Below are 26795 nucleotides of genomic sequence, written 5' to 3' on the forward strand. Positions count from 1 at the left end.
ACATAGAGTGTTAACCCAATACTTTCCAATAATCAATAAGCTATTTACAAGCAATAATCACCAAACCAAAACAATAAAAACCCTAACTCTGCTACCAGAAAAACTGTTGCAGCGCGGAAACCTGGGTAACGGGAATCACGACAAAACCCCGTACCTAATATCCTCCCTTCGTCACAGACCAAATATCACATTAACACATTCACTCTTACAATCAGTGGTGGGACCCATAACACCAACATTCACACTTCACTTCTCACTGGTCTGCACTTACAGGAGAGATGAATATTCCAAGAGCTGACATGAAAGGAATACCTTATAACCTATGGAGAGAAAATTATTTACACATCTATACATTAAACCTTATATCTACACATCGTAAACCTAAACATTAAGATACTCCTCCCACGTGATCAATGGATCATTTAGTTGGATTGGTAGGGTGATTTAGTCCCGCTAAAACACACTCCTGATCTATCCTCTCTCAATAAACGACCAAAACACATTTGCTTGTTAATCAATATTTTGTTTATCTAATTAATGCAAGAATTTAGTTCCATCTAGTAAATTTATTGGTCATACGCAAATCACAGAACACCATATTTACCTAATCTGGCTATCGGTCGTCCTCTAAGTCATCAAATTTGGTCGTCAATCAGTCAGAATTTGAAAGTTCTTCATGCAACACGCTACAGTCCCAAGAGCGGACAAGGAACAGAGCCGTGCAAACATCTATCAGTGCCCATAGATTTAGGAAGCCCTTAGTTCATCAAAGAAATGGGCAGCAATTCAGTCTGTCAAAGATTCAGGAGCACAGCAGTCACGTAGCGTCACCGTCGTCTCCGTCAGCAAAAAGGAAAGCACGCAACGTAGTAGTAGCAGCATATATAAAACCCTCTCTATTCTACCATCTTTTTATAATGAAAGTAAGGTCTAGAAGATACATTTTACAAAATTTGGGCTTCACCCATTGGTCGGTTAGGATCGTCCGGTGAGGTTTCACACAGTTCAAGAGGTTATGTCATTTTTCTTGATGGTTCCGGTTTTTGTAAAGTCCTTTGTCAAGATACTTGGCAGGACTCCTACCGTGACCTTGCTTGGGTACAACGAGAGCGGGGTCATGCCGAGGCCACTGGTACATGTTGTAACACATGCGCACTTCGTCCGAAACCTCGTGAAATGGTGGCCATCACGTCATGTCAGTTTGGCGGCCATCTTGGTTTTAGGCCCAAAGGACAACTTAAGCGAAACAAACACAAAAGAGTAATTAATACGTAGAAATAATGAATAAAATGGTGGAGAGGTGTGGCTCACTAGGTAGAGGCGGCAGACCCGTAAGCAGAGAATCGGCCATGGACCAGGGTTCAATTCCCGACGCGGCAGGGTCGTGGACCAGGGTCAAAATGGACTTGATAATTCTCGCCTCGGTACCTACTCTAACCAGGAACACACTCGGCAACTCTGGGCATTAAGCTTGCCTCATCTCTACAACGGCCCCCCACAGACGCCGGGGATGCCTGGTTTCACCTTGGAGATACCCAGAAAGGGACCATCTCACAGGGATAGCCAGGACGGGTTCCCCAGCGGTCCACAGCGCCGGGACGCCCCCGTTGGTGGGCAGCTGTGCGCTTTACAAGCTTACAACATTTACATTTACAACATTTAACCCTCACTAATTCCCCTATGTGCTTTTAATTATCTAGCGTATGGTGACATTTAAAGCGTTCATATTCACCCATTGATGTCATCTGGTGCAACACTACGAAAACGTCACAAAAGCAACATATATCATGCGATATTCTATTTTTCTAATGTTAGTATGCATACATATGTTAATTACAAATTATTTAGCCATGCAAAATGCAAATGCCACGTGTATTTCATACATTAGTAATGTTGATTAAACTTCATGCAAACACATTAATTCTATTAAAATTAATAGATTATTCTAATTAGTATAAACATACAGAATGGGGGGGTATACAAAATTTTGCACTACCCGCACCTTCAGTGTGAAAGATGAGTTGGGGGTGCCTAGTGATCTTTTACTTTGTGGGACAAGATTGGTACCCCCTCTTAAGCTCCGCAGTAAATTGATTGATTTGGCGCATATTTCTCATTTAGAGATGTTCAAAACAAAGGAGAGGTTTCGCTCCTCTTATTGGTGTCCTGGGATGGACTTGCAAGTAGAAAGTCTGGTAAGAGATTGTTTTGCATGTGCATTGTGTGAGAAGTCAAAAGTTGTGAGAGTACAACCCATGGTGGTCAGAGAATTACCTCGTGGATCGTGGAAGGAAATTGCCTTAGGTATTCTGGGCCCCATTCATTCTGAAGGGCAACAGCTGTTTGTCATAGTCGTTATAGACATGCTTTCGAGATGGCCTGAAGTTTGCTTCACGAGTGGGATTGAAACTAAAAACGTGATTGAGTTTTTAGAGAACCTCATGGCTAGGGAAGGTTACCCAGACACCATCTTAACTGACAATGGTGTTCAATTGGTTTCACAAGAGATGGAAACTTTCTTAAAGGATCATGGTATCAAGCACAAGAAGTGTTCCCTCTATCCTCCTGAAACCAGTGGAATGGTGGAAAGGTTTAACAGAGTTTTGAAAGGGTCATTGCTTTCGCCAAAGGTAGTGGTCTCAATTAGAAGAAGAAAGCCATGGAGAAGGTGGAGATTTATAGGTTGACTTCTCTCAGTATAAATGGGAAATCTCCTTTTGTTTTGTTCAGAGGCAGATCGCCTTGTACTCTGGTGGAGCCATTATGGGTAAGTGACGTGGAAGGGTCTGCAACTAAGAATGTACACACTGAGTTGCGGGAAAGAGAGGTTGGTAAAATCTTAGCAAGGAAATCCTATTTTGATTCTAGAAAGGCCACTAAGGCGACTGTGGTTGCTGTTGGTGACATGGTGGTCATAAAACAGCCTGGATTTGTTCCAAGTTTTCCAAACCCATTCGAGTAATCAAAGTGTTTAAGAATGCCATTAAGACTCAAGATCACCGCATTTGGAACCTGGGAAGAGTTGTTCCATAAAATAGGCCTGTGTGTCTCTCTGATGCCTCTGTAAAGGGTAACGACAACCATGGTCCGTTTGTCATTCCTAGATTGTCCTCTAGGGTCAGCAAGAAACCATCCTTTTTGAAGGACTTTGAAGAATCTAATTCCTCCTTCATACACAGCAATTGTGTAAGAGATTGAAATAGGATGGTCTGCTGATCAAGGATATCCAGCGGCAGTGCACACTCCTAGAGAAAGGACACGCCTCTGCTGGTAATCCTAGACAAGATTGGGAGAAATTCAACAAGAAACATCTTCTGCTGTATCCGAACACCACTTCCAATAAAGCGCCATTTACTAGTTCAACAAACAATGAAATTCAATGAATCACGCAGGCCCTCAAATAGAGAAAAAAAAAGATCAACTGAGAATTACGAGTGATACAGAAAAATCCATGTGATCCAACACAAGTGGTGAAACGCAAGAAGATAAAACAAAAAAACAAAAAAGAGGTTTGGGCAGTAAAAGAAAAGGAACGTTATGATCCATTCAGCTTGAGCTGTATACGCAAGCCACAGTAAATGTTTGAAGGAATTTTGGAAAACTATCAACCCTATAGAAAGAGGAAGTTTCACTGCAAACAACTCTGACATCTTTACAGGGGTAACTTACCTCAGCTCGCAATACATTGCAGAGTAGCACGATACCAATGTTCTTGCTGGCAGAGAAGACCGACGGTGGCATTCTCCAGAAGAGTTAGTCCTTCTTTAGCAGCGAAGTCAACGACAAAAAGTATTTTCTGCACAGAGCAGAATAACAACGTCTTGATGGCTTCTAAAGAAAGACAATTCACAAAAATAACACTAAAAAGCTGTTCAGAGGGAGCTCCAGGATCCAATGGTCCTCAAGTTCTTTTTAAAACAAACCCTACATTCTGGCCAACAGAATTTGATGGTGATGAATAATCGCGTCTTGGAAAACGAGCAAATACCGGACTCCTGGAGGCAGGGCAATCCTACACTCAATATTTACAAGTCAAGTCCAGCAGGCGATCTATGGTAACACCTCAATCATCCTAACTTCTGTAGAGAACTAATCCTCAAAATTCCTTTTCCAGCATGTCCTGATCAGTCATGTGCCCTATAAAATGCCCATCATGCTGTGGGATGTTACCTGATGAATATCGTTAGCTACTTGCCCAGGAGAGCATGTTCAGAAAAGTGTTTGCCAGAGAGTATGGCTTACAGAATTACTACCCAGATAACATGTCAGATGTACTGCCAAAATAACATGCCATAGCAGCTACTGCCCAGGTAGTGTACCCTTCTGGCATGCCTTTAGATGTGTTGCTGTGATAACATGCAAAAGGCATCTTCATGCACCTTCGGCACTAACATGCACTTTTATTAAAAGACAAATGTAAAGTATGTATCTCAACAAATGCAGTGGCGTAGCAAGGTCAGGTGGTACCCGGTGCGGAAAAGTTCTTGTCACACCCGCCCCCCCCACTGCATCCCCTCCCATTCCTTATCCATAGGCTCTCCACTACACAGCCTAGAGTTCAGCCGCGTTTTGTTGCGTGTGTTGACTGAGCTAAAGAATGGGTGGGGAGAGAGCTTATATTTTTGCCATTTTGTCACCCCCCCTCAGTGATGACACCCTGGGCGGCCCGCACCCACTTCCTACACCAGAGAACCTATGAAGGATAGTTGCGTAATATGTTTATGGTTTTGAAAATATAGACTTTCTTCTTTTAGGAGAAGTTTCAAAGTTATCTAGACTGTTTGAAGAAAGAGCTGGAGGATACGCTAGAACTGCATCGCAAAGAAGAGACGAAAGCGACACAACAGGAGGTAAGAGAAAACTAATTGGTATACCAGTAGCTGGAGCAAGCACTCTAAATATTGTCTTGCTATACAAGTTAACAGCAGGACCAAAGAATATGTGTGGGGGGGGGGGGGGGTCTGCCATGCCTAGATTTGGGTTTCCTTGACTGTACTTTGAAGCTTTCACCTGCAGCGTGCACACATATAGAGGCATAAAGTCACTTTAAGACATCGGGGTCTTCAAGAGGTTTTTTTCGGATGTTGCGTAAAGGTGAACAACTGTTATCCTGATTTGTCCTTAGATGTCTTCTCTGGAGAGGGGACCACAGTCCAAGGGGTGAGGGTAACAAGGATATTATTAAAGTGCATTACTCCCGGCTAAGGCAGAGGCCTCCATCCTTTGCTATAACGAGAGCTACTTCTGATCATTGAAAATATTCACGAGCTGCAAATGGCTTTGGCCATTGTTCCAGTAGTGACCACATCAAAGACAATCATTCTAGTGGCCGCACCTTGCAAGATTACTACTAGTGATCACCTGTCATACCAACATATATCGAGAATATTGATTAATACCATAGCATGAAATTATGTGGGTGTAAGCAAGTATAGATTTACCATCCTTAACTCCATGTCTACATATATCTGCAAAAAAACTAGATGTGGAGTTAAGAATGTAAATAAAGTTAAACTCCCCTATAAATAATGCCCGTCCTTGAAGTGGCCAGACCCTCTGAATTACTAACTGTCCTGGGCTGCACTTCAGAGAGCTACTTCCAGGGCGAGCTACCAGTAGCTCAGAGCTATGTGTTTGAGGCCCCTGTGTTAAGGAATCTTAACGGGGTGTCTCGTGCAGTGTCTAGCTCCCCCTAGTATTTGGTGTATTTTCCTGTGTGTGTAATGTGGTCACAGGGGCTGTCTGCATGGCTCCAGCTTCCCCTGCAACTTCCCTTCATTACTGTTCTTAACCACCTTGGCATCCTCAGTTTGTCTTTGATGTCCAGCAGAGCTGGGATTTCAAAAGATGGGTCCATCCTCCGGTGTTGTAAATCCACCCATGGGTGCCAGGTAGGGCAGACAAGCAATCCTAAAACCCAGATGCCGTAGTTACCTTTTTTCTTTTTTAGAACGTGAGCAATCGCGGCATATCTCCACGTCACCTGTTACTTCAGTGAAAAATATTTCTAATTCTATTGTGTACTATTATTTGGAATTGCAGAATCATCAGCCATCCGCTCACATTACTTATCATGTATACAATTTTGAAAAGTTACTTACATGGACTGGATTTTTTCAGTAATCTGATTCAAACAATTGATCATTCTATATAAACCGTGCCGTATTATCACTGTTAATGTGGCTGAAGCGGCCTGCCTTGGTCAGTCATATAGGTGCTTACAACCACGTGACTAGAAGAAGTGTAGAACTGGACTGAGAATCCTATCTTACCAGTTAGCCCACGCCCCATCTACTTCTTTCTTGTTATCCTCACCAAATTTGGTGAAAAAAGCAGCATATTTGGATCAATTGTGTAAGCGATTGGTGCTCATGTATAGCGCCAAAATACCAGGTACCTTTGGGTCAAGGTGGCGCTATATAAACACCAGGGTAAAAAACAAATAGTGTGAGTAGCAGTGATGTTATTAGATAACAAAGGCAGTGGACATTCTCTTGAATCAGGTCGCGGTATTAGAGTGCGGTAAAACAAAGGCTGACCTGAGATATCAAGGAGCGTATTGCCTATAGAATTAGAATGAGTGGAAGAGATAGACTCACCCAATTCATTAAGAGATGTTTTTTGCCTCTTCTCCAGAGGCCCAGTCATCTTTAGCCATATCATCTACTTCACCCACATTGTTATCCATATCATGCCATTGTGCACCAGAAGCAGGTCATTTCATTTTGTTAGACTGATTACCAGGTTCTGAGTTTGGAGAGTCTTTGAGTTTATCCATTTATTCTAAATTACGTTTTTAATCTGTTATTGAACTAATAGCTTTTGAGTTAGCATCTTGTGCCCAAATGTTTCTCAGAAACTTCAATTTCCTTAAAATATTTGGAAGAAAACCGGAGACCGTTTGCTGTACAGAGTCTTTTAATAAAATAATGTATATTGTCTCTGAGGATTTGAGCCCCCCCTCTTCTTAGGAATATTAATCTATAATAAATAAAAGCAACTTACGTTAGAATTGAGGGTAGAGGCAATAAAATTGTCAAATATGACAAATCTATTGTGTTTTGAGATTTATGATGGTAATATACTCTGCTGTGCTTTGTTCATTTTACCAATGCTTGCTTGTGTCTTGGATGTTTTAAGAGGGGTTCTTTTCTTGGAATGGGGTGCGGTTCCAGAGTGTGTGTCCTTGGAATGTCCGTTGCACCGAATTCCGTGGTCTCTGTTGATGTCTGTGCTCATGGGTCCTTTTATTGAAGATTAAACCTTCCCTCTTTTATGAGTTGGAGTTTTATCTGGAGTTTATTTACCCTGACTTACCAAATGGAGAAACCTGATGCATATTTAGTTACCAGGAGTGGGGTGATTTTAAAAGCAGGTCTTCGTGGAGGAGGGAGAATCTTCGAGGGACACAGAGGCAACAGGAGTGAAGGACATTTTTGGAAACTTGGCCAGCGGACAGTGTTTTCAGGAGGGCACACTGGTCAGGTGAGTGCTTTGTGGTTACTGTATTCCACTCACCTGTGAGAGCCCTACATGTGAATTCTACTCCGCGAACAACCAGGAGGCTAACTTTCCAAGCGCGTCACAAGGGAGTGGTGGCGTGGCACAGAGTGAGCGATCCCAGCAGGCGTTGTTACTTGGAGCCAACGTGCGCCTGAAATTTTGGATCCGGCTGCCATCAACGCCTCTGACGTTAAACATGGTAGCCATTTTGATTTGGGCAACGCCTTTTGGAACAAGCTCGCCTGCTGGCAAACTACTTTCTCTAGGGGGAGGGAGTAGCGATCATCGTACTGGTGGAAAAAGGAGCAGTGATCATTGCACTTGTGAAAAAAATGTGTGGCATTCAACCAAGGGGCGACCACTATCTCTTCAGAGGGCAGTCAAGCCAGAAATTAAATGAAAGGAGTGGCCACGTATTTATAAAACTTTTACGTAACGGCAATTGATGCAAGGGGCTATGAGCCTCCAAGGAAATGAGCCTTGTTGTTTAATCATTTGGACATTGTGGGCCAAAAAGCCTTGATAATTTTCTGATAGTAGCTGCTCCCAAGGAGGAAAATTGTATTTGGAATGTTTACATTGAGGCAAAGGAGAGAATGAAGAAACGATATTCGGAGGAGTCCAGTGTACTGCTGGAGAGGCATCATTCCTTTAAATCGAAACCGTCTAGCGAAGAATCGGGGAAGGAGGTTTTATTGCTTTACGAGTCTCAGCCTCTACCTGTGAATATGAAACCAACAAAGATATCTATGTAAGAGAACAGTTTGGGGCTCATTTATGAGCCCCTGCGTCACTTTTGCGCCGCCGGTGCGTCACTTTTTGTGACGCACCAGTGGCGTAAAACATGTGCCATGTTGCGCCATATTTACAAAGTGACGCATCTAGGTAGATGCGTCACTTTGTAAACCCCTGCGCCACATTATACCTGCGCCAGGTATAATGTATGCAAGGGGGGCGTTTTGACGCAACAAAGGGTCGTAGAAGTGACGCAGTGAAATCTACGAGATTTCACTGCGCCACTTCTAGGGTGCAAATGCGTCAATTTCTTGCGCCTGCCTCACAGCAGGCGTAAGACTGACGCAGGCCCTTTCACATGGGGCTTGCCCCATGTGAAAGGACACATTGCTGGAGTTGCGTCACTTTTGTGACACACTCCAGCGATGCGTCACTTTTGCGCCTACAGATACGTCAGAAATACTGACGTATCTGTGACTCCTTGCGACATGATGCGTCATACTGTAAATATGACGCATCACTGGAGTCGCAGGGAGGGCGCAGTGAAAAGTGGCGCATCACTGTTTTCACGCAGTGATGCGTCACTTTTCATAAATGAGGCCCTTTGTGTTTAACTGTTATGATAAGAAGACACAGGAATGTCTGTTGACATGAAGCAATCCTACTCTGTTAGAAGTTATTGACATACCAGAAGCATGGAAAGGTATATTGTTTGATCGTAAGCTTTGCCTAATCGAGGGGGTTTATCTCCCGTCAGTTGCATCTCTACAGAACATTCTGTTTGTGCAAGGAATCTTAAGACTGGGAAACATAGGAAATTAAAAAACTGTAGTTGTAGGTGCGGTTCTAGGAGTCATATTGGTAACAGTATGTTTTGTCCTGCTGTTGGTAAGAAATGCAATCATTGGAGGAAGATAGGACATTTCCAATCAGTGTATAGAGCCACTTTAAATATACCTACCAACGTGAAAATGGTAATGTGACCTTGCGAGGAGAATGTGTGGGTGCGTATTCGCAGGTGCGTGTAGGAAAATTTGACAATGTTCTTTTGACATTGGATACTGTGAAAGATTCTAGCAGAAGTAAGAACATTAAGGCACCATTATGTCAAGCACCTGTTGATGCAAGTTCACTGTTATTTATGGCAGAGTCTGGGGCACCAGTTACCATTTTGTCTGAAACTACAGTTTTGGTCCAAGTCATGGCTTTAATCCTTTGATGTTAATCCCAAAGAGTTTGGAGATTAGGATTTTGATATGCTGGGGTATTTTGAAGCAACGTTGTATGTTTGGGCACAACAATTTGGGCAAAGGTGTATGTGGCTGTGAGAGGTTGTTACATTGTGGGATAGAAAGATTTTGCATGGTTAAGTATCATTTCAGGTCATGAGAAAGCCATTGTATTGGGAGACATTCCCATTTTGGTGGTGAGTACTGATGAAAATGTTGTGCAAAGAGAGATGTCTAAATATCCTTGTGTATTTACGTATGAAATTAGTACAATCTAAGGCTTTGAGCACAAGATTAGGGTGAAAGAGAAAGCTGTGCCAAATATACATAAGGTTAGACCAGTACTGACAACTGTGAAAACGGATTTAGAAATTCTTTTAGATAAAATATACGCTGAAGGAGTGATCAAACCTACTGACTCCTCAGAATGGGTATCCCCAGTAGTCTTGACATGTAAGTGGAAAGGAGAATTATGCGTGAGGATCTGAGATCTTTAAATCGGAACTCCTTGGTGGAATGTCACGTTCTGCCAAGTATTGAGGAGATCTTAGCTAATGTTGGTGATGCTCAGTATTTTTACACTATAGACCTGCATTCAACATACCATCATATTCCCTTGAGCACGAAGTCACAAGAACTGACTATGTTTGTGACACTGGTGCTTATAAGTATTTGCGTTTACCGTTTTGCTTAGTATTAGCGGCCAGCATATTCCAACGCACGATGGATGTTTCATTTGCTGATCTGGAAGGGGTGCAAACTTACCAAGATGACATTCTTGTTTTCACAGAAACTCTGGAGGAGCACATGGTAATGCTTGGAAAGGTGTTGGGTAACTTGGAGGAATAAAGGATGACAGTCAAACCTGTAAAATTTAAATTACTGGTTCAACAGGTTGATTATTTGGGACATACTATTTCAAAAGAAGGTATTAAACCAAGGTTTTGCAATCTAGAAGCTATACAGAAAGCACACCACCTGGTGATAAAGATTATTTGCACTCATTTCTGGGCAGATCTCTTCAGAGCTCACATGTGAAGATCAAATTTGTTTAAGAAACAGATTGTTCCTCCTCCGAGAGGTGCGTTTGCGGAGTCGTGGCTAAAGGGGGCGTGGCCTCCAACCACCTCTCAGCAATCCCACTGTGTTGGGCTTACTGGAGGTAACTGGAGGTCTGGTTGGCCCCTAAGGTCCCTCAGCAGCCAAGGGAACTTCACCCCCAACCATGAGCGCACCAGGAATAGCGTTTGCCGAGTGGTGGAGAAAGGAGGTGGGGCTTTTTTTTTCTTTTCTAGTTCAATTTTTGGGGAAGAGGGGCCATGTGGCACCCTTTCCCTGGACCATTTTGGGCCCCGGGGACCCCATCCACAAGGGCCTGTGTTGCAGTAGAATAAATAAGATCTCCAGCCACAAGTGAGTAGAACATTACTTGTTTATTTCATTAAGTAAGCATGAGAGTAATGAGCCCACGACCGCTCTTCCGATGTCCCCGGTGTCACTGCTCCAACAGAAACTGTTTGAGCAGAACACCCAGGCCATGGACGCGGAACCGGAGCCATACTTCAAAAGAATAGATTTGTGCTCCTGGGCGGGAGCACAAGAATACATTTGTACTCCAAGGCGGAAGCAAGGGACAATAACAAGTTGTCCTTAACAAAGACAAAGGACAACTTGTTCACATAACAGCCAGCCCCTTTTGTTTATTTTTTATATTATTTCGGCCCCAGGGACCCCTTCCCCCTAGCCTTTCTTTTTTAAATATTTTTTTAATTTAAAGGGCTAGGCTGCAGGGTCCAAAGCGGGTCCCCCGCTGTTTACAGCCCAGGGGAGGTAGTGGTCCGAGAGGGGCCCCAAGAGCCCCCATCTTTTATGCCCCCGGGATATGGCCCACCTGGGGGGGCTTTAAGGAACAGGGTCATGACTGATTTGCATATGGTTTGGTCTGAACTGGGATGGCGAAGTGAGCTAAAGAATGATGATGGATTCAACCAAGATCTGAAACTGGAGTTGAGTGTCTGAAAAGTTTCAGTGCTCCGTCCATCATCTCCTTGTGTTTGCTATGTTCTACCGATACTTACATACTCTGGACTGCTCTATAATTAATTGCATCTTACTCACAGTGCACGTACAGATGATGTCCACATACTTTTTCACACAGGTCGATGAACTAACGGAGACGTTGCACGTGATAACCTCATAGTTTCACCTCGAAGCGGACATGAATAATACATTTACGGTTCCGTCAGCACCAGTCTATAGATTTGTTGAATCACCGATAACAACTTGGACACTGGATTTGACACCGAGCATGTTACCTCAGTAAGCTTAAAATACATGCTTAGATCTTTATCTACAGAGAAATATATATTTCCCCTGAAGAAGGGCAACAGCCCGAAATGCATTGGGATTAATGCACTGTGAGAGTCCACTGTCATTTTTATACAAATCGATACAGTTGGAAGGCTTTAAATTTCACGGTTACTTGAATGAATCAAAAGTCTAAAGAAGTTACATTTGGACAACAAGCTGTGAAGAGTATTTTTTGGAATTACGATTTATATTGTCGCACTTGGCACCAGTGTGTCTGTCCCTTTTGCAGTAGCCAAGTAGAAACAACTCTTGCAACTCAAGGAACCAGACCGGCAATTCAGTCCGGTTGTGCATGACACAAGGGATGGAACTCTAGTTTACTCTAAAATATAATAAACAGGCCCTTCTCATTGATTGGTAAATGACTATTGCTGATTTGTAAAACATTTCTGATTAAAATGTTAATGCTTCTAAATTCTGGGAAGCCGTAATTTCTTCATGGTGTACCACCGAGGGACGCCTCAGAGGGGCTTCACAATTGCTGGATTCACCTCTTTACATTCTGAGTAGAAAATTGCAAGTGGCATTTGCCGCTTAAGGCCTTACATCTTCAGGCTTCTGAGAAACTTCACACAGTCTAGATAAGTTTACACGTCTGGGGCACAGCACCTTGACCTGCTGTTCTTTGGGTGGATATTATAGTTGATCCATCAGGGCCTCGCACACATTAAATTCCTCTTTTACAGTGCATGACCTATTAGATTTGTTCATTCCTGCCTCAAGTAGCAAGTGCTCCGGTTTGTCTATTACATAGATTTTTTTTTTTTTTTTTTTTTTTTTTTTTTGAAACCGTTTATTGCAGTTTATAGAAGTTACAGGTATGGGCCTACAACCACCCGGCCGGCCGCTAGAGCATCAAAAGCATATTACATACATACAGCAAAAATTTTCTCAGCGGTGCACAGTAGGAAGACAGGAGTGATCAATGGTGCAGGCCTCACAGCTCCATGCCCACAGTACGGTTCCATTTTCTTAATGCAAAACAACATAAACAAACCACAACCGCAAGGCAACCCTCGATCCAAAGTGACAACACGTGCTCCATAAGTGGGGGATCCAAACCAGCAGCAAAATTCTGAAGAGGGGGACGGGAGTAGATCAGGGACTGGGGGACCGCGCGCCCGCGGCCAAGGGAGGGGCGCCATCTAGGGAGACGGAGCCGGCGAGGCCGCTGGCAGCAGCGGCGGCTCACAAATACCCCCGCGGTAGGCGTTCCAGGGGCCCCAGAGTTTCATCCACGCCCCAGGCTTACCCCTCGCCACATACACCACCTTTTCACGAAACATACACCAATCCATATGCTCTTTCCAGGCCGACACCGCAGGGGGCCTCTGGGATCCCCACAATTGGGCAATATCACGCTTGGCTATCATGTATCCCAGAGTCACCCACCGCGCCTGCGGGACCGAGTAGTCATTTGGTTCCCAGACATTCAGCAAGCATCTCCTCGCTTCAGGCAGCAGCGCGACACGCGTAACCATTCGTAGAACCTCATGCACACCACGCCAGAATCGCTCCACCTTCGGGCACTCCCACAGTATATGCATGAAAGTCGCCAACGCACCACAGCCACGCTTACACATTCCATCACCGGCAAAACCCATACGTAAAAGCCTTGGCCCCGTCACATAGACCCGGTGAAGGATCTTGAGCTGGACGAAACGAAGGCGAGCCGGGATGGCCACCTCTTTCGGAGAGGCCACCGCGGAAATCCAATCCTCGTCGTCCAGCTCCAGCCCGTCGGCAACCCAAGCCTCGCGGAGACTAGTCAGCAGACACGATCTATCGTTAATCAATTTTTTGTATATGAGGGAGATCGTGCTGTCCGGGACATGGCCATCTAGCACTCTGTCCTCCAGGGGGGAAGACTCCGGAATGGATGCAACATCCGGGAAGATGGAGCCCAGCGCATGGCGGACCTGTAGGTACCGAAAGTACTCACTGCCCTGCAGCTGAAACTCCGCCTGCAGCGTCTCAAAAGTTTTGAATCCCCCCCTCGTCCAGAGATCTCCCACCGTGCTGATTCCGATCGTGTCCCACTTCTCGAAGCCCTTCGACGTCCACAGGGAGCCCAACCTCTCAGATGCATACAGCGGAGACGCTCGGGTCAAACGGTCCTTCCACCCCATAGCTGCATTAGCCGCGTGCCAGACACGCACCATGACACGCGTCGGTCCCGTCAAACGGGAGTCGGGCGCGCCAGAGTAGAGCGCTCGATTATAATCGCCACCGGGCAGAAGCGTCCTGTCCATCTCAAATGCCGGGTTCAAGGCGGGCCCGTAAAGGCCATGGTTAATTGCAGCTAGTTGGGAGGCCCAGTAATACCGTTTGATGTCCGGGAGGGCGACCCCTCCATCGTACCACGGGAGCGTCAATTTAGCCAGAGCAATACGCGGCCTCCCGTCCCAGAACAGGCGCCGCTGGAGGCCCCCCACCTCGCGAAAGTAGCGTGCCGGGACCAAGTCCATGGTATTCTGGAGGGCGTAGAGGAAGCGCGGCAGGGACATCATTTTAAATAAGGCCGCTCGGCCAAGCGGCGAGAGCGGCAAACGCCGCCAGCGCACCACGTCCTCCCTCAGACGCTGGAGGGGGGGCAACAAGTTCCGCTCATAGCGGGCCTCCGGGTCAAGAGTGATATATATACCCAGGTACCGGAAACCCTGGGAGGCAATCTGGATCGGACAGTCCCGTGGCAGGACCGGGGCCTCCCCGGAGAGCACATAGACACAGGATTTCGCCCAGTTGATGACCAGGCCTGAGTTGCGACCGAAGGAGCGCAAAACATCAACCAGGACGATCAGTGACTTGCGCGGGGAGGCGAGATACAAAAGGATATCGTCAGCATAGAGGGACACGCGGTCCTCATGCTCGGGGGTCCAGCGGAGACCACGGATAGAAGGGTGCCACCGCAGCCACTCCGCCAGGGGCTCCATGGCCAGGGCGAACAGGAGAGGCGACAGGGGACAACCCTGTCGCGTGCCCCGCCCCAGCGCAAATGGGGCAGATACTCGCCCATTCACCACCACCTGCGCCAACGGGCCCGAATATAGCAATTTGACCCAGCTGACGAAACCCGGGCCGAACCCAAACTTCGCCAGCATCGCCCAAATATATGGCCATTCGAGCGTATCAAACGCCATGGTGGCGTCCAAGGACGCCAAGATGGCCGGCTCCCGCACAAACGGGACACGTGCGAGCACCCCGTGTAAGCGCCGCAGATTAAGCGCCGTGTTGCGATGTGGTATAAAGCCCGATTGGTCTTGGTGGACCAAATCGCCCACCACGCCAACCAACCGGTTGGCCAACACCTTGGCGAGGATTTTGGGCTCCGCGTTCAGAAGCGAAATCGGCCTATAGGATGTGACCCGCTCACGGGGCTTCCCCTCCTTATGGATCACCACAATTGTAGCCAGACGCTGGTCCGGCGGGAGGGAGCCCTGCGAGTGGGCCGCAAGGAACATCGCGCGCAGGTGGGGCGCCAACACATCCGGGCGTAGCTTGTATAGCTCAATGGGAATACCATTGGGGCCCATGGCCTTGCCGGATGCAACCGAGCGAATAGCCGAGGCAATTTCGTCCGAGGTGGGCGGGGCATCCAGCGAATCCCTGTCCTCCACCGTAAGGGAGGGCAGTGCGATGTCCCGAAGCAAGGCATGGGAATCTTCCTCCGAGCAGGGAGAAACCGGGGAGTAGACTTCGCGGAAATAATCCGCGAAGCAGGAGACAATGGCTTCCGGCTCAGTGACGCACACACCATCCACGCTCTCAATCAAAGGCACCACGCGGCTCGCTCTTTCCCTCTTGTCCAACCACGCAATCAATTTGCCAGCCTTGTCACCCACATCATACAATCGCCCCTGCTGCTCTCTACTGAGGCCCCTGGCCGCCTCCGTGACGAGGGCCCGATAGGCCGCCTGCTTTAAGTGCAAAACATGCAACTTAGCGTCTGTTACCCCGCTCCCCAGGTCACCCTCCAGTTCTGCAATCTCGGCCTCAACCCGGGTCACCTCCTCCCGCTCGCGCCGCCGGGCATTGGAAATAAAGGAGAGGGCCTCCCCTCTAAGAACCACCTTGAAAGCCTCCCACAGGGAGATGGCAGACGGGACCGACCCCACATTCTCATCGAAATAGCGCTTTAAGGATTTGATCAAGTCGGCACGAATGGTGGGGTCGCGCAAATACCATGCATTGATCGGGGCCACCCTGCCATCCCCCCTCGGGAAGACATCGAAATGCAACAACAATGGGGAGTGGTCTGAGATACCCCGTGCCAAATGGCGCACCACCCCCACCCTCCCTGCATGGGCCGCCGGGACAAGGATGTAATCAAGCCGCGAGAGGCTACCATGGGCCCCCGAGTGGAAGGTGTACTGTTGCAATACGGGATGCTTTAAGCGCCAGCAATCCACCAGGCCCAGCGTGTCTAAAAGGCCGGGCAGCCACGCCTGTGCCCGGGGGAGGTCCCTAGGGGGATGGCGATCCATAGACCCAGAGGCAACCGCGTTAAAGTCCCCTCCAACCACCAACAGGCCACCCGGAAGGTCCAGAAGGAGGCGCCCCAGGTCCGCAAATGTAGTGGCTTGTAACCCAGGCGGGACGTACACTGATATAAAGATAAACACTCTACCCTCCATTCGTCCCACAAGAACAGTGTAACGTCCCCTCTCATCATGGCGCACCTCGTCAATCTCCAACGGGAGCGAGTTCTTGACCATAATACCCACCCCCCGCGAGCCCGAAGTGAAGCCGGAGTGGGCCGCCAAACGATATCCCCGCCGATTCATTGCATGAAAGGTGTTACCTATAAGGTGTGTCTCCTGCAGGAAGACAACATCTGGTGAAATACGTTTTAAATACTGCAGGACCACACCACGCTTAATCCTATCCCCCAGGCCGTTAACATTCCATGACAACACAATCAAATCCCTACCCCCCATCATACGTCAAAACAATCGGTCGCCCCCCACCGAGCATCTTAAAAACAACAAAACAGTTGCGGGTTTGCCTTGCGGTGTTAACAAACAACACACCCCCCCCACCCCCCGGTCCCAACAGAACTCCCCCCTCCCTGCACCCCTGCATGAGCCCAGACAGCCCCCCCAAAGTGCAGTGTGCCTGTCGCCCCATAGCTAAGTACTAACTAGTCCCCCAGAGGAGGAGGGAAGCCCCCAGCAGACCCCACCCGACCTCCATGGGAGGGGAACATACGAAAGCAATATATGGTAAAGGAACAATATCCAGAGCAAGGCCTATACAGTCACCCCTCAATTCTGATCCGGCGGGCCCTCCCCGCCAGCCGCGCCCCCCCCACCCCGATCTCCAGGCAAAGTATCTAACCAGTCCCCAGCCGCCTCGGGCCGGTCGAAGAAGTGCGTACGGCCATCCACCTCCACCCTCAGCTTAGCCGGAAAGAGCATTGAGTACTTGAGGTTTAGGTCCCTTAGGCGACGTTTAATACCAACAAAGCTCTGCCGCTGCTTCTGGACCGCCGGAGTAAAGTCTGGGTAGAAGTGTACATCCATGTTGTCCAGCCTGACCGGTCCCTGTTGCCTGGAGGTCTGGAGGATGGCGTCTCTGTCCCGGAAATTAAAAATCCGGGCAATAATAGGCCGCGGCGGGGCACCGGTCTTAGGGCGGCCCCCAGGGACCCGGTGGGCACGCTCCACCGCAAAAAGCTTACTCAGCCCCCGGGGCTGGAGATGGGTCAGGATCAATTCTTCCACGAAGAGATCTGCCGCCTCCGCCTCTCGGCCCTCCGGCACACCAATAATGCGAACATTGTTCCTCCGGGCCCGACCCTCGGAATCCTCCAGTCGCCGGTCCATCAGGGCGCTCGCCTGGCCAAGCCGGCGCACCTCCCTCTGGAGGGCCACCACGTCCGTCGTGAGGCTCGTTGTGGTGTGGGCCAGGGAGTCAACTCGGTCGTTCGTTTTTGACAAGTCTGCCCTCACAAGGCCCACATCCACCAGGACCGAGTCAATTTTTTGCGCCAGGGTATCGAAACGCTGGTCCACTGAGGCCTTCATCTCTGCGATGGCGCCCATGACGTCCCGGAGGGTCAGGTCCACCGGTTGGGCAGGCGCCTCCGTCGGGCCCACCAGGGATGACCGCGATGTCTCCGGAGAACCCTTCTGGAGCGTATAGCGATCCATACTATTGGCCTGGTGCGCCGTGCCACGGCGGGTTGTCTTCATCTTCGTCCGGTCGCCATCTTGTTTGGTGGACATGCTGGCCCTTCCACCGTCGTGCCAAGATCTCCAAACGGGCCGCCACACCAAATCACGGGTGTCAGGGGGGCCGCCGGCGGGTCAGCCGGGCACCTGGACAAGGCAACACCACCGCACCCCGCTCCGCAGCCCGACCCCGCCTGAGGCAAGGAGGGTGCAAAAGCGAAAGTGAAAGTGCGGGGTACGCGAGTCGCCCAGCCCCGCTCGCCGCTGTTATTCACTTCGTCCCCGGATCGCCCCACTACTCCAATCCGGGGGGCCGGCGAGGAGAAGGCCGCAACCTTCAATCGATGCTCCCACCGGTGTTCGGGGTCCGATTCGAGCCCAAAAAACGGGTGGCGCCTCAGCTCGGGTTCACCGACACAGTCCCCTCAACAAGGACAGGATATCTCCAGGATTAATTCAGGAGGTCGCGGAGGTCCTCGGGAGCCTCGCACCTACGCGGCCATCTTGGTTGCGCGCTAGGCTCCTCCTATTACATAGATTTGTAGATGGATGTTTAGGGGATTCATTTTGTAGCCCAAGTGGTTAGAAATATGTTGTTTACTATTTGATCTGAGGTTTTGCCAGGCATGGCTTTGTGCAAATACATAGGCTGTGAGGTTTGTAGGAAACCGATTGCATTCTCGAGTCAGTGTGTATTGCATTTAACGTGTACTGTAAAGTGTGTATCAAGAGCAGTACTGCTGAGCATCATGTATGTTGATGAACGCCAAATTTACCGCTCCCTAAAAGGACTCTTTCCTTTTCCATTATTCATACTCTTGTTGGCTGGACCAGACTGCCTTTGCTTCATACATTCTGTGGGTAGGAAATCTCTCTCCAGACTTTCAGACCCAGCTCTAGCTCGATGCCAAATCATGGGATTTCAATCGAATAAGACCTTTCCTTCATAAACTACAGTCACTGCAAATATTATCTCCTCCTCCACTTCCAAGCAGTGTCCCGTTAAGTCTCTCCTCCATTGCTCTTGGGGCTCCCACAGCATGCCATTGGAGGGTGCACAAGGAGTGCCCTTCTCTGCAAAGGCATCTGCTGTCTCCCGCCCCGGCACCACATCTGTCTTCCGTATTCCAGTCAACAGATGCTGAAGCTAAAGGTCTTTATTGGCTACAAAGCTGCAGCATCTCCCATGATCTCAAACTCTTCACCAACTAGACAACGTACCGCACCCTAAGATCCGCATCTGATCCCTGTGTTGCCACAGTGCAGCTCAAGACAAAGGGTCAGTGCTGTGGCACAATTACAACTTACCCGTAAAGCTTGCGATTGAAGCTTGACATACAGTCCTTCCATTCTCTCTGACAACACAGCTCTGCCTCTGTCTCACAAAGACATCAAATAGTAGTACAGGGAATGTCCATGTCAGGAACAAACGACTTCTATGCCTTCTGCTGTCCTACCGGACACCCCTGTCTCTCCTATGACATATATGATGGGCCTCAATCACCCAGTGAATGACAAGAAAACCTATGTCAGCCCCAGACTCACTTGATACGCCTAGTGCATCTTTCTGAGGTGGGAGCATTGTAAACGTATGATTTTTTTTTTATGTTGCAGGCCAAGTTCAAGAGCCAGAGAGAGCAAATCACTAATGAGTTTGAGAAGCTCCAGCAGTTTTTGGAGCAGGAAAAATGCAGTCACCTCAGCAACCTGGAGGAAGAAGAGAAGAAAAGTCTGCGGAGCATCAAGGAGACAGTAACAAAATTAGAAGAACAGCAATTTGTCCTCAGAAGCTGGATTACCGAGATCGAATTGAAGTGTCAGCAGCAGGATGTGGAGTTATTGAAGGTAAGAAAAGGTTATAAATCTAGAGACCATGAAGATCAGCAAACCTTCATTAGTGCAAGAAAGTGCCAACATTGTAAGCCGGATCTAGTGGGAGCGATGCATGCTGCCACAACTCTCTGAACCCACCACAAAACATACACAAAGTAATGTGTTGGTTAGAAGTAAACCCAGTGTCAAGTCAAATAAAACTTTATTTGGCAATTTTTGACTATCAAAGCACATTTACACGCACCAAGAGTAAAAGGGATAAAAACTATGTAATACATAATAAAAGGGTAGGTCCAATATTTCATATACAATTGCTAAGTATAGGGTTCTAAGCCCTAATATATGTTTGACTTATCAAGATAGGACTGCTGCACTGTCATAGACCTAGATAAAGTACATTTTACACAGTACGAACACGTAATCAAAAACAATGCCCACTAGAACATGACATTTCTAATCCCGGTTCAGTGCATGATCAAAAGTTTTCCTTCGCCGTAAGGCTCCTGCTAAAAAACTCGCAACCCCACAACATATCAAAGGTGAGTAAACGTTGGCAGATGCATCAAAGCTGGTCTCACTTGTGCAAAATGACAATGTTTTAAAAGTGGTAGTATATATTTTATCCGGGGATATTTATAAAAACCACAATAAAACATAAAATGTAAAAGATCTTGGTCCGAGAAGTCATCACAAGAGCAGGGCTTTGGGGCCCCTGGCTTAGAAGAACCCATGGGGACCGTCAGACACCAGTGGATGTCATTCAACCTAAATCTGAAAACGATGGTAAAAGTTTTTAATATGAGACCAAAAGGGTTGTTCGAGGGTCCCATGACTTAATATTATATGTTGTCTTATCGTGGGTTTATTAAGTTCGCTATTTTCCCTTTCCACCATCCTCCTGTTTAGAAATTGTCTTTTAATATCTTTCAGCTCTCCAGGTTGCATTTGTCTGGGATGTGTAAAGAGCTCAGGGCGCCCTATTTTCGCTAGCTGCTGAGAGATGCAACCTAGCCAGGGAACGTCACCAGCTCCATCTCGCCTCATACAATCTTCTAAAATGAATTGGTTCAAAGAAGGAGTGGGGCTAGACCATATTTTTAACAACCATATTAGGGGGCCACTGCTATATGGTCAGAAATGGAACCCTGCCCTAGTTCCTCGTGCACCATAAAAGAAGGGGTGCTGGGGGGTACAGCTAAAGTTTTACACAGATATTTATTTTGAGCCCCTTGCAGATCACCGGCCTCCGTATAGCCCCATACCTCACCGCCATACGTTGCCATCGGGACACATTTCTTGTTATAGACCTTCAATAGTGCTCGTAATGGTTTACTCCCCAGTCTCCTGACAAAGTCCATAGTCGCTCCTGGGTGTTTTTCTTGAGTATTCGCTGAGCCACCTGTAGTGTGCTGCATATGTTAAATGCTCTCGCGCTGAAGGCGCGAGAGCTTGTATGTGTTTGATTATAGTTCTACGGTCTGGCTGCGAACGATGCGTGCCAGGATTCGACCAACGTCAATCAGTTGGTGGAGATCCTGGTACGCAGCGGGAGCGCTTGGCTGTGGGTGCCGTTGATACTCCATTAAACTATACGAACAAAAGTTTACCTGCGTACCATCTTTATTACATTGGCGACAGGAAGAAGGACGAATTCACGCATCTGGCACCCGGCACCCACCAGCAATATTCAAAAGATTTGGAGGCAACGCTGTTTCTTGGTGTTCCGCCCCACTCCGCTCACACGCTCTTGCTGCCAGCTTGAAAATTCATCGTGGGAAGCTGCTTCCTGTCTTCCGCATTTGAGGCCGGGGGCATTCTGGGCAATTTCTTCGTGATTGGGACATCGCGGTTACAACGCGGTGTTCCCTAGCAACGAGGAAAAGCATATCCTGACGCTCTTTGGCCATTACGCTTCACACACGCGTATCATAGCAACGCCAGCAAGCTTTACGCAAGAAGATCGACGCTTGTTGGGTTTTACACGGAAGCAGTCAAGCTCTGAGGCAATTTAAATTACCTTAATTCAAAGGCAATACAACGCTGTTCTTCAGATCCAAGATAGGATCCAACCTTCACTTTCATCTCACAGTGACAGGCACACTCTCTTTTAAACACAATTCAGCCTGCACTTCTCACGGTGACAGGCACACCTTTCATAAGCACTTTTAAACGCAGTTCAGAGCTATGTTGTTAAATTTTTCAGGGAAATGCTATAATCTCAATGCATAATATTAATGCAAAATAGATATAGTAGTAACTTGTTTACCTTAGTTGCTTATTTGTAATTTAAAATTGTGTTATTTAACATAGCAAAATAAGTCATTTTATTTAAATGTTTGCCTCGTCCATAATTTAAATATAATTTATTGATAATTCATTTTCTGTCATGGCCTCTGCTCAACAATTTGCGCAACCGCCTCCTTTTTTACAACAACCTGGAAAACCAGAAATCCCATGGCGTCAGTGGGTTAAAGCATTCGAAAATCATATTGTCGCTATAGACGCTGTTAAATTTTCTCATGGTCGCAAAGTTGCAATCCTTTATGGTTGTCTGGGTTTGGCAGCGCAACACGTATTTGAGAATTTACCAACATTCCCCACACCACCTGGTGAAGCTGGGGATGAGCAACATTGGAATTCTTATAAAGAAGCATTAGCTCGCTTGGCAAGACATTACGACCAAGAACCAAACATTATGCTTGAAAGACATAATTTTCACAGGAGAAAACAGCGTGAGGATGAAACAGTGGATGAATACATTGCTGCATTACGTGTTCTTGCATCCACTTGCGAGTTTGAGGCAGATCCAGAAATTTACATACGGGATCAGTTCGTTTTAGCTTGTTTTTCAAGAAAAATACAAGAACGGCTTCTCAGCTGTAGAAAGCCTTTGTTACAAGATACAATTGATATTGCCAAGAGTATTGAAAGGTCTATCGTTACTTCAAAAGTCCTGCAACAAGATCAATCTATCAGCTTGTTGCGGGTGTGAGGGAAACACAAAGGCCAAATCGTGATGGTACTCTTGTTTTATTGGTTGGACAACCTTCTTTACGTGTCTGACAGGGCGATAGTAGGGCAAGGGTAACTCGGTTGCAAGTTCTGTAGGAGTTCGTCCTCTCCGGGGGGTGTTCGTCGCCAGGGGTGCTCCAGGGTGCTGTTCCCACCGGGAGTCTGCTCCTTCCGGCCGATCTCCGACAGAGGACCGAAAGCAAAAGATAAGGGATACTAAGGTCAGTACAGTGTTCACGTCACACAAGTACGAGGGCAAGGGAGTGAGGAGTCACACAGTGCTATTTACAGAGTAGCTAGGTGACGTAAGTGAGGGAAAGGGTTCGGTGAGGTGCGGTTCCTAAACTTATTAGTGCCTCTTTTTGAAGCCCCAAGCAGAGATTCGAGCGCGTACCTGCTGGTGCCACGCTTCTCCAGAAACGTGGCGGGGCGGGTCACAGGGTCGTTGGCCTCCTGGCGCTGGATCGGTTGGGGCCTGCGCTCCGTAGCTTCTTCCTTCGCTCCTCTCGTATTCTGGTCTCTCGTCCGGGTGTTTCCTCGTTGTTCCTTCTTCCTCCTCGGGGATCGTACCGCCCTCCGTCTCTGCAGTTCCGGCATTTGAACTCCTCCTACTGTCTCCGTCATAGGGGGGGGCGGAGCCGGCTGATACGTCGGCCCAATTAAAGAAACACTGTCCGCTTTGTTCTACCTGGTTCCGGGTACAAGGCTCAGGCTTCCAAGAGTTCGTATGCTGGAGAGACAGAGGGGAGAGGTAAACATTCCCATAGTCAGTGGTTAAGGGTGGGCTCGCCGAGTGTCTAGTGGGTTCTCGGTGTCCTCTCTATGGCTCTCCTCGTCACACACCACCCCCCCTGGATTCTCCCGCTCGGGGAGAGGGAATCGGGAGAGAAAGTCTGCGCTGCCATTGTCTACCCCTTTTCTGTGTTGCACAGTAAAGGCAAATGGTTGGAGAGTCAAAAACCACCGCAATACCCGGGGATTAAGAGACTTGTTACGGCTCATCCACTGTAGTGGAGCATGGTCGGTAAAAAGGGTGAAGGGGTGGCCCTCTAGATAATACCGTAGCTTGTCCACGGCCCACTTAATTGCTAGGCATTCCTTCTCAATTGTGGGATACTTCACCTCCCTAGGGAATAGTTTTCTACTTATGTAGAGGATAGGGTGTTCTATCCCGTCTGCTGATACCTGGGACAACACCGCCCCCACCCCATGGTCCGAAGCATCAGTGTGGAGGATAAATGGTCTAGAGTAATCGGGGGAGGCCAATACCGGGTTGGTTGTGATTACCCTTTTCAAGGTGTGGAAGGCGTTCCACATGGCTGGTGAGGGGTGGTGAAAGATTTGGGGTCGAGAGTCTCTCTTTAACGTGTCCGTTAAGGGAGCTGCGATCTCTGAGAAGGAGGGAATAAACCTCCTATAATACCCTATGAGGCCCAAGAAGGCTCTCATGTCCTTTTTAGTGGCAGGAAACGGGGTCTCGGAGATGGCTCGCACCTTTTCTATCTGTGGCTCTATCACCCCATGCCCTAAGAGGTACCCCAGGTACTTTACTTTATGGTAGCCTATTCTTGATTTTTTTGCATTGATACGTAAACCGGCTCCTCTCAGGGCTTTCAGGACCAGGGACAAGTGCGTGAGGTGGCTCTCCCAACAGGGGCTGAAGATGATGATGTCATCTAAATACGCCGATGTAAAGTGTTGATGTTCTCTTAATACCTCATTCATCAGCCGTTGGAAAGTCGCTGGAGCGCCATGAAGTCCAAAAGGCAACACGTTGAATTCAAACAATCCATCAGGCGTAGCAAACGCCGTTTTCTTCCGGTCTTCGTCTCGTAAGGGGACCTGCCAATAGCCTTTGGTCAGGTCCAGGGTAGTTATATATTTGGCCTCTCCAAGCTTTTCGATTAATTCGTCGATCCTGGGAATCAGATAAGCATCGAATGATGATATTTGGTTCAAAGCGCGGAAGTCCATGCAGAACCTCGTACTTCCATCAGGCTTCGGGACCATGATGATGGGAGAGGACCACTCGCTTCTTGATGGCCGGATTATGTCGAGCCGGAGCATTTCCTGGACCTCCCTCTGAACGTCTGGTCGTTTGGCGGCAGGTATCCTGTATGGCCTTTTCTTTACAACTGCCCCGGCGGGAGTATCGATCCTATGTTCTATCATTGTTGTTCGCCCCGGAATGTCGGAGAACAAAGGAGAGAACGGCACTAGGGTCGCCCGCAGACTCTCGCTTTCGTATTGTCGAAGCTCGTCATTGATCACTAGGTCGTTTAATGTGGAGGTAGTCGGTCCCCAAGTGGGTACGGTTAAGTGGGCGTTCTCTGGGAGTTTACCTATCCATTTTTTTAAAAGGTTGATGTGGTACACCTGTGTCTTTCCCGGGGATATCTGTAACTTGTAGCTGGTCTTTCCGATCGTTGCGACGACTCTGTAAGGTCCTGCCCACTCTGTTTGGAACCTTCGGGTAAGAGAGGGCAGCAGGACTAAGGCCCACTCGTCGACTTTCAGGGTTCTCCATTTCTTTCCCTTGTCGTAACAGAGTTGTTGTCTTTTCTGGCTCTGTTCCAAAGAGGCATAGGCCAACGCTCTCAGTTTTCCCAATTTGTTTTTTAACGTCTGGGTGTACTCGAGGATACTTTGCTCTTCTCCTGTGTCGCTTTCCCAGGCTTCCTTGGTCATTTCCAGCAGGGTTCGCGGTTGCCGGCAGTACAGCATCTCGAACGAGGAGCAGCCAAGGCTGCTCTGTGTTTGTCCTCGTATGACGTAGAGAGCCAACGGTAACATTAGGTCCCACTCCTTCCCACTGACGGCTAGCATTTTTTTGAGGGTGTTCTTTAGGGTTCCGTTGTATCGCTCCACGAGTCCGTCGGTTTGTGGGTGATACACCGATGTTCTGATATGACGGAGATCTACCAAGCGACACACTTCTTTCATTAGCCGGGAAACGAAAGGGGTACCTTGGTCCGTTAGGATTTCCTTCGGAAACCCAACTCGGGAGAACAGCTCTATGATTTTATCAGCAATGGCTCGGGAGGTAGGTACTCTCAGGGGGAAGGCTTCGGGGAATCTGGTGGCATAGTCCACAACAACGAGGGCATATTGGTTTCCTTTTCTTGTCTTGGGCAATGGCCCTATTAGGTCTAGGCCTACTCTCTCAAAAGGGGTCCCTATGATGGGGAGAGGTTGTAGAGGGACTGCAGGTGGTCGACGGAGGTTTTTCTTTTGGCACAAGTCGCAGGACGTGCAATGTTGTTTGATGTCCTTATATATGCCGGGCCAGTAAAAGTGTCTCAACACGTTCTGAGTGGTTTTTTCGCTGCCTATGTGTCCCGCCAGTAAATGGGAGTGTGAATAAAACATTATTTGTTCCCGAAAGGCTACAGGTACCAAGAGTTGTAAAGGGTCTTACTGGGTTCCCTGTCTGTACAACAGGCCTCGTTGTATTAGAAAGCGAGGAAATCTGGGGTTAGGGTCATCCTGTGTGTGGTGGGCCTGTTCCCAGGCGTTGTACAGGGTGGAATCGTTAGACTGGGCGAACTTCAAGTTCCTATCGTCTACCCACGGTTCTGGGGTTATATATGCAGGAAGTGTCTGTCTCTCTTCCCTCTTTGTTCCCTTACCCGGAGTCCGGAGCTTTAGGTAGCGTGAGAATAGCTCCAGAAATTCGGGGTTATCGGTCCCTATTATGAGTTCTTCTGACAGAGTGTCTAACATTCCTACCCTAACCAGATGTTTGGGGGCCCCCGGGATCTCCAGGCCGACTACAGCCATCAGGTAGGGTCGTACGTCCCCATGGACACATTTGATATATACGATTTTCCCAGGAATCACTTGTTTGGGATCCACCCACTCCCCTTGTATCACGGACTGTTTACACCCCGAGTCGAGGAGGGCTTGGATGGTTCTACCGTTTACCCGGACACTTACATGG

The 26795-nt window shown here is 47.9% G+C and overlaps 1 protein-coding gene across 2 annotated transcripts in view; it reads left to right on the forward strand.

Moving 5' to 3' along the window:
- LOC146869098 (E3 ubiquitin-protein ligase TRIM39-like) overlaps positions 1 to 26795 on the forward strand; it is a 185878-nt gene that overhangs the window by 73459 nt on the left and 85624 nt on the right. For both annotated transcript variants that reach the window (XM_085603632.1, XM_085603794.1), the window contains 2 exons: positions 4755 to 4850; positions 19625 to 19855. In XM_085603632.1, the coding sequence (XP_085459758.1) occupies positions 4755 to 4850; positions 19625 to 19855 (327 nt within the window). The remainder of the gene's footprint in view (positions 1 to 4754; positions 4851 to 19624; positions 19856 to 26795) is intronic.

The sequence above is a fragment of the Triturus cristatus genome, chromosome 1_1 (genome assembly GCF_964204655.1).
Source record: "Triturus cristatus chromosome 1_1, aTriCri1.1, whole genome shotgun sequence".
Taxonomy (NCBI): Eukaryota; Metazoa; Chordata; class Amphibia; order Caudata; family Salamandridae; genus Triturus; species Triturus cristatus.